The 17,699-nt window shown below is 38.3% G+C and overlaps 1 protein-coding gene across 1 annotated transcript in view; it reads left to right on the forward strand.

Annotated features, from left to right (window-relative positions):
- ALKAL1 (ALK and LTK ligand 1) overlaps window positions 1-17,374 on the forward strand; it is a 33,500-nt gene extending 16,126 nt beyond the window's left edge. Inside the window, exons 2-5 of the mRNA XM_004047000.5 lie at window positions 7,085-7,138; window positions 9,637-9,717; window positions 11,036-11,112; window positions 14,970-17,374. Of these exons, the coding sequence (XP_004047048.3) occupies window positions 7,085-7,138; window positions 9,637-9,717; window positions 11,036-11,100 (200 nt within the window). The 3' untranslated portion in view covers window positions 11,101-11,112; window positions 14,970-17,374. The remainder of the gene's footprint in view (window positions 1-7,084; window positions 7,139-9,636; window positions 9,718-11,035; window positions 11,113-14,969) is intronic.
- Window positions 17,375-17,699: the final 325 nt, after the last annotated feature.

A 17,699-nucleotide genomic window follows, 5' to 3' on the forward strand; every position in this document is an offset into this window, starting at 1 on the left:
CATGTTACGATGAAGGCAGAGGTTGAAGTAGCTTTTTCTGCTATTATATATTTAATATATATATACTATATTTAATATAGTATAGCTTTTTCTGCTATATATTTTACAAATTTGAATTTTTTGTCATATTGAAATTAAATTTGAATTTTTCTCCGAAAACAGTTCTCATCTATAATTCTCTCAGTACTGCTGTAATAAAGGTAATTGTTCTTATTTTTGAAATGGGATTTTAAAATGATTAGATTTATTAGTATTGATTAGTAATGAGATTAGTAGTGTCTTGTCTTTAAAATAAATAACTCAAAGAACTGTACAGCAAACATTTTGATTTAAGTACCTAATGTAATGCTAGATTGAAACATAAAATAATGTTCCATAGTACCTCACAAAGGACTGAGGATCAATTAACAAGGCTTGTCAACAGTAAATCATATCAGAACAAATTATCTTTATGGAAGATAGTCAAATTATATGCAGGTAGAAGCAAACAGTAAACATTTTCAATTATTTTGTTTTCTGGTTGTACTGTATTATATTTTTTATTATTTCACAAGATCATGGCTCATTTTTAAACAAGAATATAAGAATAAGAGATAGTATGCCAACATATATATGTACATATATATGCACATCTATTTCTTTAAAAGATTTTGTAAACTTACAATTGAGGAGGGCCGCAGATGGCAACTGTTTTAGTAAATAAAAACTAGAAACTTTTACAAATTGGATGAATGAGATAGTCATTTATTCAAATTGTTCCAAGATAATGATCATGCATTACCTAGAGACCTGTTTGATTTTAACCCTCCCAAATAATGTAATCTTTTACATAATTGTAATTATATATCACAGGAATGAAGCATACATTTTATATTATTTTTTAATTGGCAAATAATGGGTACATAGTGATGTTTCAATATATATAATGCACAGTGATCTGATCAGGGTCATTAGCATATCCATCTCAAACAATTATCATTTCTTTGTGTTGGGAACATTCAATATCCTCCTTCTAGCTAATTGAAATTGTACAGTATATTATTGTTTACTGTAGTCATCTTACAGTGCTATAGAACACTAGCACTTCTTCCTCATATCTAGTTGTCATTTGAAGCTTACATTTTATTTTATTTTTTCTTCTTTTTTTTTTTCTTTTGAGATGGAGTCTTGCTCTTGTCACCCAGGTTGGAGTGCGCGATCTCAGCTCACTGTAACCTCTGCCTCCTAGGTTCAAGTGATTCCTCTGCCTCAGCCTCCTGAGTAGCTGGGATTACAGGTGTGTGCCACCATGCCCGGCTAATGTTTTTGTATTTTTAGTAGACACAGAGTTTCACCATGTTGACCAGGCTGGTCTTGAACTCCCGACCTCAGGCGATCCACTGGCCTCGGCCTCCCAAAGTGCCGAGATTACAGGCATAAGCCACTGCACCCGGCCTAAAGTTACATTTCAGACTTGTGCCATCCAACATCACATCCACAAGCCATGAGGCTACTGAGCACTTGACGTGTGGCTGGTTCAAACTGAGATGTGCTGAATGTGCAAAATACACCCTGAATTTTGAAAACTTAGTGCAAAAAAAGTAAAGTATCTCATTAGTAATTAATATTGTTGATAACAAGTTGAAATGGTAACACTTTGGCTATACTTAGTTAAAATAAATTAATTTTAATTTTAATTTTAATTTTAGAAATGAGGTCTCACTATGTTACCTGGGCTGGTCTCAAACTCCTGGGCCCAAGCGATCCTCCAGCCTCATCCTCCCAAAGTGCTGGGATGACAGGCGTGAGCTGTTGTGACTGGCCAAGTTATTAAATTAATTCACACGTTTCTTTTTACTTTTTGAATGTGGCTACTAAACATTTAGAATTACATGTGTGGCTCCCATTTATCTCATTGTAGATGCTGCTCTCTTAGAACATTTTCCATCAGAGAGAAATCAACTAGTTTCGTTGTTTGCGGGGAGTTTTCTTTTTACTTAGTTATTTATATTTATTTATTTATTTATTTTGAGATGGAGTCTTGCTCTGTCACCCAGGCTGGAGTGCAGTGGTGCGATCTTGGCTCACTACAACCTCCACCTCACAGGTTCAATTGATTCTCCTGCCTCAGCCTTCCAAGTAGCTGGGATTTCTGGCACACGCTACCACGCTCGGCTAATTTTTTTGTATTTTTAATGGAGATGGGGTTTCGCCATGTTGGTCAGGCTGGTCTCGAACTCCTGACCTCAGGTGATCCACCTGCCTCAGCCTCCCAAAGTGTTGGAATTATGGGCGTGAGCCACCACGCCCGGCCTGGGGTAATTTTCTCATATTCAGTTGTTTATTTAATATTTTGTGGATCAAAAACTACTGCGTGCATCTAGTCACTAAATGCAAATTCATTTTCAATCAGTTTTTTAATTGAAAAATTAATACAGATTTATATTCAAAAAAGTTAAAAGTAATAAAAAGGGTGTGCATGGAAAAATATCTCTTCTCTCCACCCCAGAATTCTGCTCCCTGGTGCCTCCCACCATTTTAATTTGTTTTTACTGCAAATAGGAGTGTGCTGCAGGGCAGGCATTGGCAAACTTTCTTTAGAAAGGGCCACGTAGTCAATATTTTGGGCTTTGTGAGTGTTAGAAGCAGATAATCAGTGCTGCAAAGAAAAGTCAGCACAGAGACAAAGGATCTCTCAGCAAGGCAATCTTTACTTTCTGCAGAAAGGGTGCCCCTCACAGATGGAACAATGGCAAGAACACACCTGAACAAAGGAAAAGCAGGCATATTTATCCCTTACGCATTTGGATTGTCCTTACTGCTGTGTCCTGCATCCATTGGCTGGAGCTGGACCTCACAGTCTTAAACTGATACCCGATTTGCTAATAACCTAAAACTTCCCTAAATAGGTAAGTGCAAGGGAGAACCAAGAAGAAAACGAAGTTGCTTACGAAAGGTTTAAGGAAGCAATAACATTTCCAAATAAGGAAGGGGCATAAGCTGTGAGCTAAGACTTGCCTGGGCCTGTCCAGACATGCCTGAGTAAGCCAAAGCAACTAACTGGGCTAAAGTATGAGAACTAATAGTTGATAGGAGGCTTTGGAGTAAGGAGCTATTATTCCTAGTGTCTATTATTTTATTTTTAAAGTAAGACGACCTTTGAAGAGGAACTTTTCTGCTTTCTACAGTGAGCCATAGTATCTCTGCAACAACTACTCAGTTCTGCCCTTGTAGTGAAAAAGCAGCCACTGGCGACCCCTAAACAAATGGATGTGGACATGTTGCAGCAGAGCTTTATTCACAAACACAGGAGCAAGCTGGATCTGCCTCAGGAGCTGTTGTTTGCTAGCCCCTGCATAGGCCAGTGCTAGTCAATACAGTTACAGTCACGTGCCACAAAAGGACGTTTCTGTCATCTACAGACTGCATATACCATGGTGGTCCTATAAGATTATAATACTGTATTTTTACTGTTCCTTTTCTATGTATAGATATGTTTAGATTCACAGATACTCACCATGGTGTTACAGCTACCTACAGTATTCAGCACAACAGGTTTTGTAGCCTAGGAGCAATAGGCTATACCATATAGCTGAGTGTGCAGGAGACTCTACCACCAAGGTTTATGTAAGTGCACTCTATGATGCTCCCACAATGGAGGAATCTCCTAACGATGCATTTCTCAGAACATATTTCCATCATTAAACAGCACATGACTGTAAACCTTTTAACTTATCTCTCTGCATCTATTCTTTGCCCTCTGTACTGTAAACCAAAAAGTATCTGAGACAGGTCTCAATCAATTTAGAAAGTTTATTTTGTCAAGGTTAAGGATGCACCCATGACACAGCCTCAGGCGGTCCTGCTGACATGTGCTCAAGGTGATTGGGGTACAGCTTGCTTTTATACATTTTAGGGAGACATGACACATCAATCAATATGTGTAAGATGTACATTGGTTGGGTTCAGTAAGGTAAGACAAGTTGAAGGGGGATGGGGGAGGGGAATCGGGTTTGAGGGGAAAGGGGTGTGTGCAGGGAGGGAGGTGGGTGTGGGGGGGGTTCCAGGTCAAAAGTAGATAAGAGACAAAAGTTTGCATTCTTTTGAGTCTTTGATCAGTCTTCCACTGAATACACAATTTAGTGTGGCTCAGTGAATCTGCATTTTTACATAAACAATAGGGCAGAGGAAACAATCAAATGCATTTGTCTCAGGTGAGCCTCAGAGGGATGACTTTGAGTTCTGTCTGTCCTCCATCCACAAAGAATTTTCTTGTGGGCAAATCGTGAGGGATGTATGTAGCTTTTTATCTTTGTAACTATCTTATTTAGAAATTAATGGGAGGCAGGTTTGCCTGACATAGTTCCCAGCTTGACTTTTCCCTTGGCTTAGTGATTTTGGGGTCCTGAGATTTATTTTCCTTTCACAATACTTAGGCATAATTGTTTTTTATTATTAAAAATAGTTTATGCTGGGCTCAGTGGCTCATGCCTGTAATTCCAACACTTTGGGAGGCTAAGGTGGGAGGATCGCTTGAGCCCAGGTGGTGGAGGCTGCAGTGAGCTGTGATCGCACCATTGCACTCCAGCCTGGGCAACAGAGCAAGACCCTGTCTCAAAAAAACAAAGTTTATTTATTAAAAAATGTTTGAATGGTGTATATAATTTTGTTTATTTTTATTGTATGTCTTTAGAGTATGCAGCATAATTTTTGATATATGTATACAGAGCGCAATGGTTACTGTGGTCAAGCAAATCATATCCATCATCTCACAGTTACCCTTTTTTTTTGGTGGTGAGAACTCCTGAACTCTGCTCTCTTAGTCATTATCCCACATACAACACATCATTATTCCCTGCAGTCCTTCTGCCATGCATTAGACCTCTAGACTTGCTCATCCTACCCATCTGCAGCTTTGTATCCTTTGGCCAATTCTCCCCATTCCCTCCCTCCCTCAATGGTCTTTTGAAAATAGCTTAACCGTACCATTCCTTTGCCTAAAGCCCTTTGACTTCTCATCACCCACAGAATTAAGCACAAAGTTTGTGTACGACTTAGCTCTAAAGCCTACCTGCACCTGCAGCCTTGTCTCACCCACCTCTTCTTCAGCAGCTCTGGACATTTCCCCCAATACTCTAACACGCTGCAGTCTTCCCCATTCCCATCTCTTCTTACCTTCTTATCTCTGGCTTGTTACTTCGGGTATCAACTTAAACACCACTTTTCTGTTTCAGCTAAATCAATCTGTTGTACATTCTTGTATTCCTATATGATGTTTGTGCTTTGAAGTTAAAATTCAAGTGTATTGAAATTCTGGTTTTCTTGGTGGGCTGTACTGAGTGCAAGGAGGCACTGATGTTTCCATTTGAGCGGTAGCAACCCTCTTGGCTTCCTATTCCTTGAACATGTGCCAGGTGCCTCTGCCAGCAAAGCCGGGTTGTACAGGGGGACAAGACCGCAACCCTTTCCTCAGGAAGCCATAATTGTGGGGAAGACAGACACACACGGTGCCCCATCATGCTAACCAGAATGTGACATCTGCTTTGATAGAAGTTATAAAATGTGCTATGGGGTGGAGATGAGGAGGGTAATTTACTTAAAATATGTAATTTTCTACACACCTGAGTGTCATCGTTGTCACAGGGTCTAGAGATTAAAATTATACTCTAAAATGCTTTTGGAAATAGAATTATTTATAAAGTCTTTGAGCATGCCTTAGCCACAGTAGGTGCTTCTGCTGTACTCAGCTCATTCATTTTTCAGAAAGCACCAGTGTAACTACCTGGCCCAAATATTGACACCACAGAAGCCAATTTGTTGTTTTTGGTTTCTGAGAAGTACAGGGGAAAAGACCTATGTTCGGGCTGGAGCATTATTGAAGAGAAGAGGAAAGGTTTATATGAAGCACTTTCATTTTACTGCTGCTTTGTTTTTCCGGATTAGTTTTAATTGTTTGTAAAGTGCACGTGTTCATTGTCAAATGGGGAGGAGCTCCGATCTCTCTGCATTCCTGCTGCACCCGCACAATCACGCTCTGAACCAGGCCCTGAACTCACATAAGGCTGCCCTGACCTGGGGAGCTCCCTGCACAGGGAAGGGTTCCCACGTCCCTCAGGACCTCATGGCATGTAAGGAACCGTTAGAATCCCTGCATCTGCATTTACCAAGCCTCAGTCACCACTGCCTTGTCCTGGCGAAGTCACGCTCGTCACCGTGGTGGCTCAGACTCTCCTAGAGGGGGATGACAAACGTTCACTTCCCCATTATATTCTTAAAATGTTGTAAGTTTAAATGTATACCTACCAACAAACCTTGAGGCTCAACTATTTTACTAAAGTTTAAGTTTTCTCTTCCTTTGAAAGAGTTGCACATGCTCCCGATTGTTTGTATAAATTGCATTTTCTGGATGGTGTAGTTTTAGCGAGTAGAAGGTAAAGCCTGAGATACAATTTTATTTTTAAATTTTATTATGTATTAAGCGCAAAACCTTCCAAGTGGGAGAGATCATGACTTATAGTACATTTCTGTTTGTTTGTTCTGGCTACTGGGGAGAAAGACGATTGTGGGGAGAAGAAGAGGGGTTGGGAGACCACTGCCAAGGCACGGTCACAAAAGGACGATGGCTTGGGCCAGACTCATGTTGAGGGAAGGAGAAAGAAGTGAGTGGGTCTGGAATAATTTGTTGGAGGTGAAATACATAAAACTAACTCATGGTTTGGGTGTAGGGGTGAGGGAAAAAGGAAGTCAAGCGTAACTTCTTGAGCTGGGGCCTGATCAAGAGTGATGCCACTTCAGTCAGTCTTCAGTGGACTGAGGAACACGGGAGAGACAGGTCTGGGCAGAGGAAAACGAGACCTTCCATTGCGGCTGTGCACTTTTGAGAGATCTGTAAGGTACCCTTCATGCCGTAGAGCAAGCAGTGAGTTGTACTGCAGTTTTGGAGCCCAGGAAATGGTCAGGGCTGGAGAAACCAGTTTGGGATCAGCTAAATAAACTGTCACAAATCCATGTGTTTAGTGCCTTATTAAGTATTTAGCATATTAAGGATATTTTTAAATGGGAGCAATGCATTCAATAAATTCTGACGGGTTTTTTTTCTTTTCAGAAATATTCCCAAGAGACTCTAACTTAAAAGACAAATTCATAAAGCATTTCACAGGTAAGTACAAAATGTATCAGTGATTCCATTAACTAAATAAAAAGACTGTGTGCAGAATACTATGTCAGGCACTAGGGATATGAAAATAAATGTCTGTAGGGGACTCACGGTCCAGTTGGGGAGATGGACGGATGCTACTAACTTGTGTTAACTGTAATGTAAACCAGCCCTTAATAAGTAATAGAAGTATGAACCACTTTTTAAGGATACACAGGAAGTGAATAAAGTGGCCAAGAACTACCAAGAAAGGCTTGTAGTAGACACAGTATTTAAGGTGGGCTTTAAGGGATGAGTAAGGCTTTCCCGTGGTGAGGGAGACCTTCTGTTCAGAAGGAGTGCATTGAGTAAGCCATGAAGACACTGGGTGTGGTTTAGGCAAGGACAGGTGTGCACAGACTGTGAGTGGGCTTACGTAGGGACATATTTGGCCCTGGTCAAATATATGGCTGGAAAGGTAGTTTGGAGTCATGTTGTGGATAATCTTAAGTGGCATGCTAGGGAATTCAGACTATGTTCCCCAACCAGGTGGGGGTAGGGAGGGAGGGGGCAATAGAAATTTTTTGAACAGGGAGGGACAGACTTTCATATGCTACATCTTTTAAAAATATATTTATTTATTATTATTATTTTTTTCTGAGACAGAGTTTTGCTCTTGTTGCCCAGGCTGGAGCGCAGTGGCGCGATCTCGGCTCACTGCAACCTCTACCTCCTGAGTTCAAGCGATTCTCCTGCCTCAGCCTCCCAAATAGCTGGGATTACAGGCATGCGCCACCACACCTGGCTAACTTTTTATATTTTTAGTAGAGATGGGGTTTCACCACATTCGCCAGGCTGGTCTCAAACTCCTGGCCTCAAGTGATCCACCTGCTTTGGCTTCCCAAAGTGCTGGGATTACAAGTGTGAGCCACCGTGCCCGGCCAAAAATTTTTTATTTTTGAGACAGGGTCTGGCTCCATCACTCAGGCTGGAGTTCAGTGGTGAGATCATGGCTCACTGCAGCCTTGAACAAATAGGCTCAAGGGATACTTCCACCTCAGCCTCCGAAGCAGCTGGGACTGCTGTGCCATCACACTCAGTGAATTTTTTATTTTCTTTAGATATGGGGTCTCACTATGTTGCCCAGGTTGGTCTTGAACTCCTGGCTCAAGTGATCCTCCTGCCTTGGCCTCCCAAAGCATTGGGATTATAGTTGTGAGCCACTGCACCGGGCCCACCTGCCACATCTTGAGCACAGATAAATACTGTCCCATGACACTGTTTTGTTCTTCATATCAACTTTGTGAATCATTTGCACATTGTCATATGTCCCAATTTCTAGCAAATCACTGAATTATTTTAAACAGTACATCCCCATATTTACCATTGGCATTGCCTCTCTGTTCCCAGTCATCCCAGCTACTTTTTTCTTGTTTTACACCTCAGGCCTGTAATGTGGGAAAGATGTGGTTTGCCCACTTAGTCAAGTCCAAGGGCCCTACCTGTTTATTAACGGAAAGGATGGTCCTGAGGATCAAGTGGAGATGCACCTGCAGGGCACAGGGATGTGTGAGGATGTTGAGCCTTTCGAGGCAGTTGTGAGCGACATGACCGTGGACCCCACGAGAAGCAGACTCCAGAGGGAGGGAGGGATGAACATTTTGTTGTTGTTGTTGTTGTTGTATGTGTATTTTTTTTAAGAGATGGGGTCTCACTCTGTTGCTTAGGCTGGAGTGCAGTGGTGCAGTCATAGCTCACTGCAGCCTCCAACTCCTGGGCTCAAGGATCCTCCTGCCTCAGGCTCTAGAGTAACTGAGGTGGGACTACAGGCATGTGCCACCATGCCTGGCTCATTTTTCATTTTTATTTTTTGTAGAAACAGGGTCTTGCTATGGTGCTTAGGCTGTTCTTGAACTCCTGGGCTCAAGTGATCCTCCTGCCTTGGCCTCCCAAAGTGCTGGGATTACAGACACGAGCCATCCGGGATGAAAGTTTTTAAATCCAAGGGCCCCACTTTGGATTTAAAGGGAGAGACAAGGGACTTCTCAAGGCCCTGCCCATTTTACAATTATCCTAGACAGTAATAAGACACAAATTATTATAATTAGAAAATGGAATAAATGTCTTGGCATGTAAACATTAATTGCTATTAAATAAAAACAGAAAGTAGAAACCAAAGATACTTATTGTTTGTACTTCTCGTCCACTCAATTTGCTCACTACAGACTTTTTATTTTCTGTCCAGAGCTTTTTCCTTCTAATTTTTCTAGACAGTTCTCCTAAATGTGAAGATTCCATTATTTGAGATATCGAGAACATGGAATGAATTTAGATTATTTTTCATAGACCACAACTCTACCTCCCACAGAGCCTGGGTAGGGGGAAGAGCTCTCAGGCATGTTCTTTTAAGGGCATGGAAGGATGTAAAGTGCTGTTGTATTATATCCACCCATAAAGTGCTAGGAAATTTGTTTGGAAAACATGCCTGTGTTTATAATAAGCATTCTTTTCCTGTGCTCTAGGGCCGGTCACATTTTCACCAGAATGCAGCAAACATTTCCACCGACTCTATTACAATACCAGGGAGTGCTCAACGCCAGCTTGTAAGTAACTTGGGTGGGTTTTTTTTTTTTAATTATCCAACAATAAATGAGTTTAATTTTAAACTTCAAATGTCTGTGGGTGGGAAGTAGTAGACTAAATATTGAGATTCTATTTATAACACTGATTTAGAACACTGACAGAACCTAAGCTTTGTGTGTACTGTTGCCACTGTAAGGAATGAAACCACATTCTAATTGGGAATCTACTCAAATCTGATAATAGCCAGATTTCCTTAAAGACTAAAGTGTTTGTTAGGATTTAAACATTTTATCATGATTTGAATTCCTTGGCATAAATAGGGTGCTGTCTCAAATAAATGAAAAAAATGAGATGACTGTGAACTCTAAGTAAAAATTTTTTCATAAGTTATTTTAAAGTAAATATTTTTTATATCACGTCATTTATATAATGGTGCTGGATTTTTCTGAGTAATGATAGCATGTAAAGGTTGCTATAATGAATTCTTTTGGATACTTAAGTTACTGAAGTTAATAATAATTCTAAACATAACATTTAAGTGCTATCATTTGAAGTGCCGAAATTATGACTGTGTGGTAACTCAGTTCGCTGTTTTTAAATTCCTTTCTAAGCCTCAACTTTCCTTTTAAAGAACATGAATTCTAAGCATTTTGTTTCTTTTTAACTAGATTGCTCATCTTGAGGAATATTGACTTTTACTCAGCATGTTAAGTTGTATTCGTTATAATTTTTTTCAAAAACAACTTTTAAACAAAAGGCCAGGAGTGTTGGCTCACGACTGTAATCCCAGCACTTTGGGAGGCTGAGGCAAGCGGATCGCTTGAGCTCAGGCGTTTGAGACCAGCCTTGGCAACATGGTGAAACCCTGTCTCTACCAAAAATACAAAAATTAGCCAGTCTTACAACCCGGCTTCTAAATAAATAAATAAATAAGTAAGTAAATAAATAAACTAAAATTCCAAAGTAAAATAAAATAAAACAACTTGTATTAAATGGCTAGAGAAATTTAATCACATTGGATTACAGGCAGAATGACTAATGGTAGCCAAGCATGGTGGAGAAAGCACGTGCTTTGGGATAAAGCTTTTGACTAGTTATGGGGTAATTAATTAACATTTTGAGGCTCTTGTCTCATCTCTAAAGTGAAGATAGGAATAGCACCTTCCCGATTGTGTTATTGAAAGAATTGATGAGAAAATCCTCCATTTTCAGTACTTAACATAGTAGGTATTTATTAAACTGTAGTTATTGTTATATGAATTAGTGACAATAATAACAGGATTTCCCCAACATTTCTAGTAACTCTATATATAATTTACCTTCAAATGTTTTTCCTAGATTACAAAAGATGTGCTAGATTGTTAACAAGATTAGCAGTGAGTCCACTGTGCTCCCAGACCTAGCAAAACTACCCTGTGAGTATATATTTATTTTTCTTATCCTGTTTAATAGTTTAACTTTATTTTTAAACATTTTTTCCTTTTCTTTTTAGTTGACACATAATGATTGTACATATTTATGGGGTACAGTGTGACATTTTGATACTTGTATGCCTCAAACATTTATTCTTTTTTATATTGTGAGCATTCAAAACCTTCTTTTGCAGCTTTAAAAAAATATACAATGAATTATGGTTAACCAGATTCACCCTACAGTGCTGCAGAGCCCCAGAACCCGTTCCTCGTGTCTCGCCGTAGTTCATATTCACTAACCAACCTCTCCCCAGCTGTGCCTCCCCACTCCTCTTTAGCCTTTTTTTTTTTTTCGGAGACGGAGTCTCGCTCTGTCGCCAGGCTGGAGTGCAGTGGCGCGATCTCTGCAATCTCCGCCTTCCAGGTTCAAGCGATTCTCCTGCCTCAGCCTCTCAAGTAGCTGGGACTACAGGCACGTGCCACCATGCCCGGCTAATTTTTGTATTTTTAGTAGAGACAGGGTTTACCATGTTGGCCAAGCTGGTCTCAAACTCCTGACCTCAAGTGATCTGCCCACCTCAGCCTCCCAAACTGCTGGGATTACAAGCGTGAGCCACTGTGCCTGGCCCTCTTTAGTTTCTAATACCCAACATTCTACTCTCTACTTCTATGAGGTTTTTTTTTTTTTTAGTTCCCTCATATAAGTGAGAATATTTATCTTTCTGTGCCTGACTTACTTCACTTAACATGGTGTCCTCCAGCTTCATCCATGCTGCCTAGAATGACAGCATTTCATTCTTTTTATGGCTGAATAGTATTCCGTTGTGTATATACACATTTTCTTTATCCATTCATCCATTGATGAACATTTAGTTTGATTGCCTGTCTTGGCTATTGTGAATAGTACTGCAGTAAACATGGGGGTGCAGGTATCCCTTTGATATATTGATTTCCTTTCCTTTGGATAAATACCCAGTAGTGGGATTTTGGGGTCATATGGTAGTTCCATTTTTAGTTTTGTTTTTGAGAAACTTCCATACTGTTGTTCATAATGGCTGTACTAATTTACATTCCCACCAACAGTATATAAAGGTTCCTTTTTCTCTGCTCCTCACTAGCATTTTTTTTTGTCTTTTTGACAATAGCCATTCTAACTGAAGTGAGATGATATCTCATCATGGTTATGATTTGTGTTTTCCTGATGATTAGTGATGTTTAGCATTTTTTTCATAGATTTGTTAGACTTTTGTATGTCTTCTTTTGAGAAATGTTTATTCAGATACCTTGCCCTCTTTTAAATCAGATTATCTGTTTTTTGCTGTTTAATTGTTTGTGTACTCTGGATATTAGTCCCTTGTCAGGTGAATGGTTTGCAAATCTTTTCTCTCATTCTACATGTTGTCTCTTCACTCTGTTAATAGCCTACTTTTCTTAAGAAAATGTTTGAATAATGTCAGAAGCCAGGAAGCCTATTTTAGCAATACCCATGAACTTAATCTATGGATTTTTCACTAAATGTTAAAACTTGGTCCAAATGAAAAGACCGTTTTAATGAATTAGTTTAAAATATCCTCAACGGTGATTGAATTAAAATAGTTTTTTGACAACCTTACCAGCCCTGAGTGATTTCCAAAAATCTTTCAGCATTTAATGTTATTTTATGATTATGCAGAAACATTACGCAGATAGACATTAGATTAACAAAAGTACTTACATGTTCTATTTTTTAACTGTCCAAAATAGATAATAAAAAATAAACCAGGTCTTAAAACTTCAGTACAGTTTTGGTACTGTAGGTAGGAAACAGAGAGAAGATATTGTAATAATAAGAGAAAAAGCAAAGAATAAAAAAGATAATGAACATGTAGTTATTTCTTGCTCTAGCCTATTACTTTACAAGAGTGAAATGATAAGTCAGAATTTTCATTCTGGCTAATTTATCGTAGGAGCCCTTGGGCAACAGAGTATTTGTACAATCCTAAATAAATTGAATGTAAATTGTAACATTTATTTAAAAAAGTAGAATCTATGCAAAATACTGAAAGGTACTTATTTCTTTTCAAATATTTCTTTAATCAGTAGTTCTTTCGCAGTGTACTACCAAGTCAACTTTTTTTGGGTCAGCATTTCAGTACCATGGACAAGTCCTTTTAAGGAAACGGGTTCCTCAGGTTGTGAAGGTGGGAATGAAAGTCATAGAGGATGGCTGGGCACGGTGGCTCACGCCTGTAATCCCAGCACTTTTGGACGCCAAGGCGGGTGGATCACTTGAAGTCAGGAGTTCAAGACCAGCTTGGCCAACATGGTAGAAACCCTGTCTCTACTGAAAATGCAAAAATTAGCTGGGTGTGGTGGTGCGTGCCTGTAGTCCCAGCTACTCGGGAGGCTGAGGCAGGAGAATCGCTTGAACCCAAGAGGTGGAGATTACAGTGAGCTGAGATTGCAGCACTGCACTCCAGGCTTGGCAACAGAGCAAGACTCCGTCTCAAAAAAAAAAAAAAAATGGTCATAGAGGACTTGTAGTCTAAGATTACTCATGAATATCTTGAACTGGCCAGTGTAACTCAATATCAATATATCCCATATAACTGCATGGAGATTTACTTAAACTATCTCACAGTTTTGTTGTGACAATTACTGAGACAATCTTGACCTATTATTGTTGCTATACTTAGTCTTATTTTAAAAGCGATTATTACACATTAATGATAATAATTAGAACTGTTAGTTCTGCATATCTACAGTTGCTAAATTGAAAACAATTTTTTTTAGATTAAGAAAATAAACTAGATTATTTTAGTGGCAAGATACTTAATTCAATTACTCTCAATCTACCTGTCTCAAAGCTTTTTTTTCTTTCTTTTCTTTCCTTTTTTTTTTTTTTTTGTTTTGTTTTTTGAGACAGGGTCTTACTCTGTTGCCCAGGCTGGAGTGCAGTGGCTTGATCATAGCTCGGTGTAGCCTCAACCTCCCAGGGTCCAGTGATCCTCCCACCTCAGCCTCTGAAGTAGCTGAGACTACAGGCTCATGCTGCCATGCTTATCTAATTTTTTTTTTTTTTTTTTTTTTTGGTGGCAACAGAGTCCCACTGTGTTGCCCAGGCTGGTCTTGAGCTCTTGGGCTCAAGTGATCCTCCCATCTTGGCTGCACAAAGTGTTGGAATTATACACATGAGCCATGGTGCCTGGCCTCAACTCTTTTGAACAATGCAAAACATGAATCAAGATAATTCACTTGGTTATTGAAATGACCTAAACCAAGTTATGTTTATCTCTCTCTTTGTTTTTAATATATTCCATGTAAATGAGTAAATTTACCTAAAGTCCTCAAACAACACAATACTGGAAAAGTTTTCCCAAACAAGTACTGTGTTACAATTTAAGATAATGTACACAAATTTACATTCTCCTGGGCTAGATAATAGAAGACAGAGCTGATAAACATGACTTTTAAAAATTATAGATTTTAGAGACTTAGTGATTTCTCTCTATAGGAGTTATCTGTGATAGTATCTGTTTTGAATTATTTATTTAATAAGGTTTACAGTCAATACTACAGATTAATAAATGTTAGGGATATTTAATGAGTTGTTTACAAGATGTCAAGTTCTTTTCTGTTTTGGTATGTCTAGATATCATAAATCTTTAAGGGAAAAATCAATAATTAAAGTCTCTAAAAGTACTGATCAACCTTCCTGCCCCTCTGCACACACATTAGTCTGCATTCTCAGGATTAGACTGTAAATTAGGAGTCCACAGATTCTCTAAGCAAAATAAAATAAAACTGTTGAAACTGTACATATTTATAAGTATTCTAAAAACCAGGTCATAAATGATATGGCTCTTCTTTTCCCCCCACAGACATTTCCTAAGAATGTACATCTAATTTGAAGAAAAAGTGCCTCAAATCATGCAAAATGTAAAAAAAGATGAAATTTATATTTTTATGGATATTAAGATGAGTAAAATAAGAGACTTCCCGGAAATAACTGGTTAGCTGTTTCCTGTCATAGAATGGAGTCTTTCTTGCTTTATCTTTTTGTGTATACAGTAATTTATAATTTTGTAAAACAGAGTTTGAATCGCATATTGAAAATTAGATATTAAAAATTGTGTGATTGTATTTTATTTTTACTATATTATTTTCTTTATATGGTTAACATTCTAATTAAACGTTTAATTGTGTAAATTATATCTGTGAGTGCCAGTGAGAAATAATGATTTTTTTGTATATGACTGTTAGTATATATTTGTCAAATCATCGTGTACCAAGTTAAATTTTATAATTCTTATTTAATATTTAAATACATTTATTTAGAACTTGTTGTCTTCACTTGCATTAATTTGAACTGTGAATTTTATTAAAGTTGAAATATGAAAAAATGTGTTGTTTCCTTTGAATTAAAGATGTTTGTAATAGAGGTTATGCTTTTGAAGTGTGATTACTATATAGGTATATGTGTATAAATATGTACTGTTTGAATTAATAATTAGAATCCTGAGACAATTTCTGCCTTTTAAAGTTAGAACATCTGGTATTGCTCTCTTAAATACAAAGAAGTCCAGTTGTTCTTGGACTGGCGAGCTGTACATCAAGGAGTGAGAAGAATGTATGGGTGGCCTGAATGCTCTGTTTAGAATGTAGCAGAATACTCTGATGCATCCAGGAAGTTTCATTTAAAAACAACAGTGAAAAAAAATCGTGACCCTACAACAAAACAATGGAGAACCTCCATCCCTTTAATTAGCAGACAAATCATGAGTTGCTTAACAATATCTAAACAGTGCAGTCATTGACTTTGTATCACTTGCCAACTGCTTGTGTTGGTGTCATGAAGACATATGTATCTCTGTGCCATATGGAAGCCATCACTTCAATTATGCAGTGCTTTTGGTCTCTTGCATAACTTCCAGACACTGTTTCGTGTCTCTTTGTGTATGTATACATACATTGTCCTTTGTTCCTCAGAAAACCAAGCGAAAAAATGCCCCTTGGCTTCAGGAATATTATGAAGCTCCGTTCTCAATTTTTGGTTTCACTTATTTTGGTCTATGAGCAAAGATTTACAAATAATTATGTTTAAAAAATCTGAGGTGGAGGAGAAAATTCTGCAGTAATGCTATGTAATAATGAAAAAGACTACTTTTTAGTTAATTGTACTTATAATAATTGTAATTCTGTATCTGGGAAAATGAAGTAGTTTTTGATTATAAGTATCTGGGGAGCTGAGGGCTATTTTTATAAAGTGAAGAGGCTGTTGAATGATGATATAAAATAACTTACTGCTGAGACATATTTGGCTGAAATACAAAAAATAGCCTAAAGGGGCTTTGTGATTAGTATGGTTTTAATAAGATAAATGATTTCAGATGCAATTCTATGAAATTAGATTTTAAACATTCCCATAGATAAGTAGTATGCCTCAGAAATGTATTGCATGCTATATATTTCTCAAAAACCCGCAAAGATATATTAAATATTACTCCAGTTAAAATCATGTTTATTTTACTACATGATCCTCATTTTCTCATTGTATTAATAAGAAAATTTTCTCACATGGACAAATGAGTGATTTAAATGTGAGTAGGGTAAAACATTCATGGTTACTTGGTAAAGTAATATCCACACATCAGAGAAACGATCTCATTGTCTAAGCAGCAAGCCAGGAGGTTAACAATGTTTTCAGAATATTTAGAGCTGCATCAACTAAGTGGGCTGTTCTTAACTAGGTACTTAAGGGATTTAGGCAAACAACCCAGTTAAGCTTGGAGCTGTCTGTATAATTACCTAACCTTCCACTTGACTTCTTAGTGTAGATCTTTTGGTTTGAAAGGCAAAATGCAGTTAGTAAAGCTAGCCCTTGAGACATTCTAGAAGAGAGGAAGTGGGCTTTAACCTTGGGGTGGGGAGGGGAGGTGTATGTGTCTTACCATTTTCTACATGGTAAAAAATGGTTGACTGGAAAAACTAACCCTATCTAAAGTAGCCTTTCCCCACATTTTCTGGCTTAATTTGCTTAAAAATCATTTATCAGTCTACGCAATCACACTTGATGGTTTCTTATCTACCTCGCCACAATAAATGGTGATGAATTCTCTCTACAAGAGAAGAGACTGTCTTCTGAAGTATTTCTAGAGCCTACAACAATGCCTGGTTCATAGTAGGTACTTTGTGTAGTGAAAGAATAAACAATCATCTCATACTGCAATGAATGAGATTAATGAACACACTGTAACTGGTAATAAAAAGCAGACAATGACTTATGAAAACACTATTGAGCAGTTGTCTTAGTGACTCATCAAAACTTTTATGTTTTCTATGAAAACATTGTGTTTACCCACTTCATTTCTACTCCTGTAACTGCTTCAATTTATCCAACTCATGGATTCAAAGAACCTTACACTGGCATTGAAACTCAATGCCTGTGGGCCAGGTGATTAACACAAGTGATTTGATGGTACCACAGAGACCCTACGAGTTCTGGGGTAGGGCAGGTTTGCAGCCCCACTGCGTCTCACTGGCCATGCTGCTAAGTGGGAATGCAAGCTTCCTTCTGATTTTTCTAGGAAAACTGCAATCTGGATTTTCAT

Source organism: Gorilla gorilla, chromosome 7 (genome assembly GCF_029281585.2).
Source record: "Gorilla gorilla gorilla isolate KB3781 chromosome 7, NHGRI_mGorGor1-v2.1_pri, whole genome shotgun sequence".
NCBI lineage: Eukaryota > Metazoa > Chordata > Mammalia > Primates > Hominidae > Gorilla > Gorilla gorilla.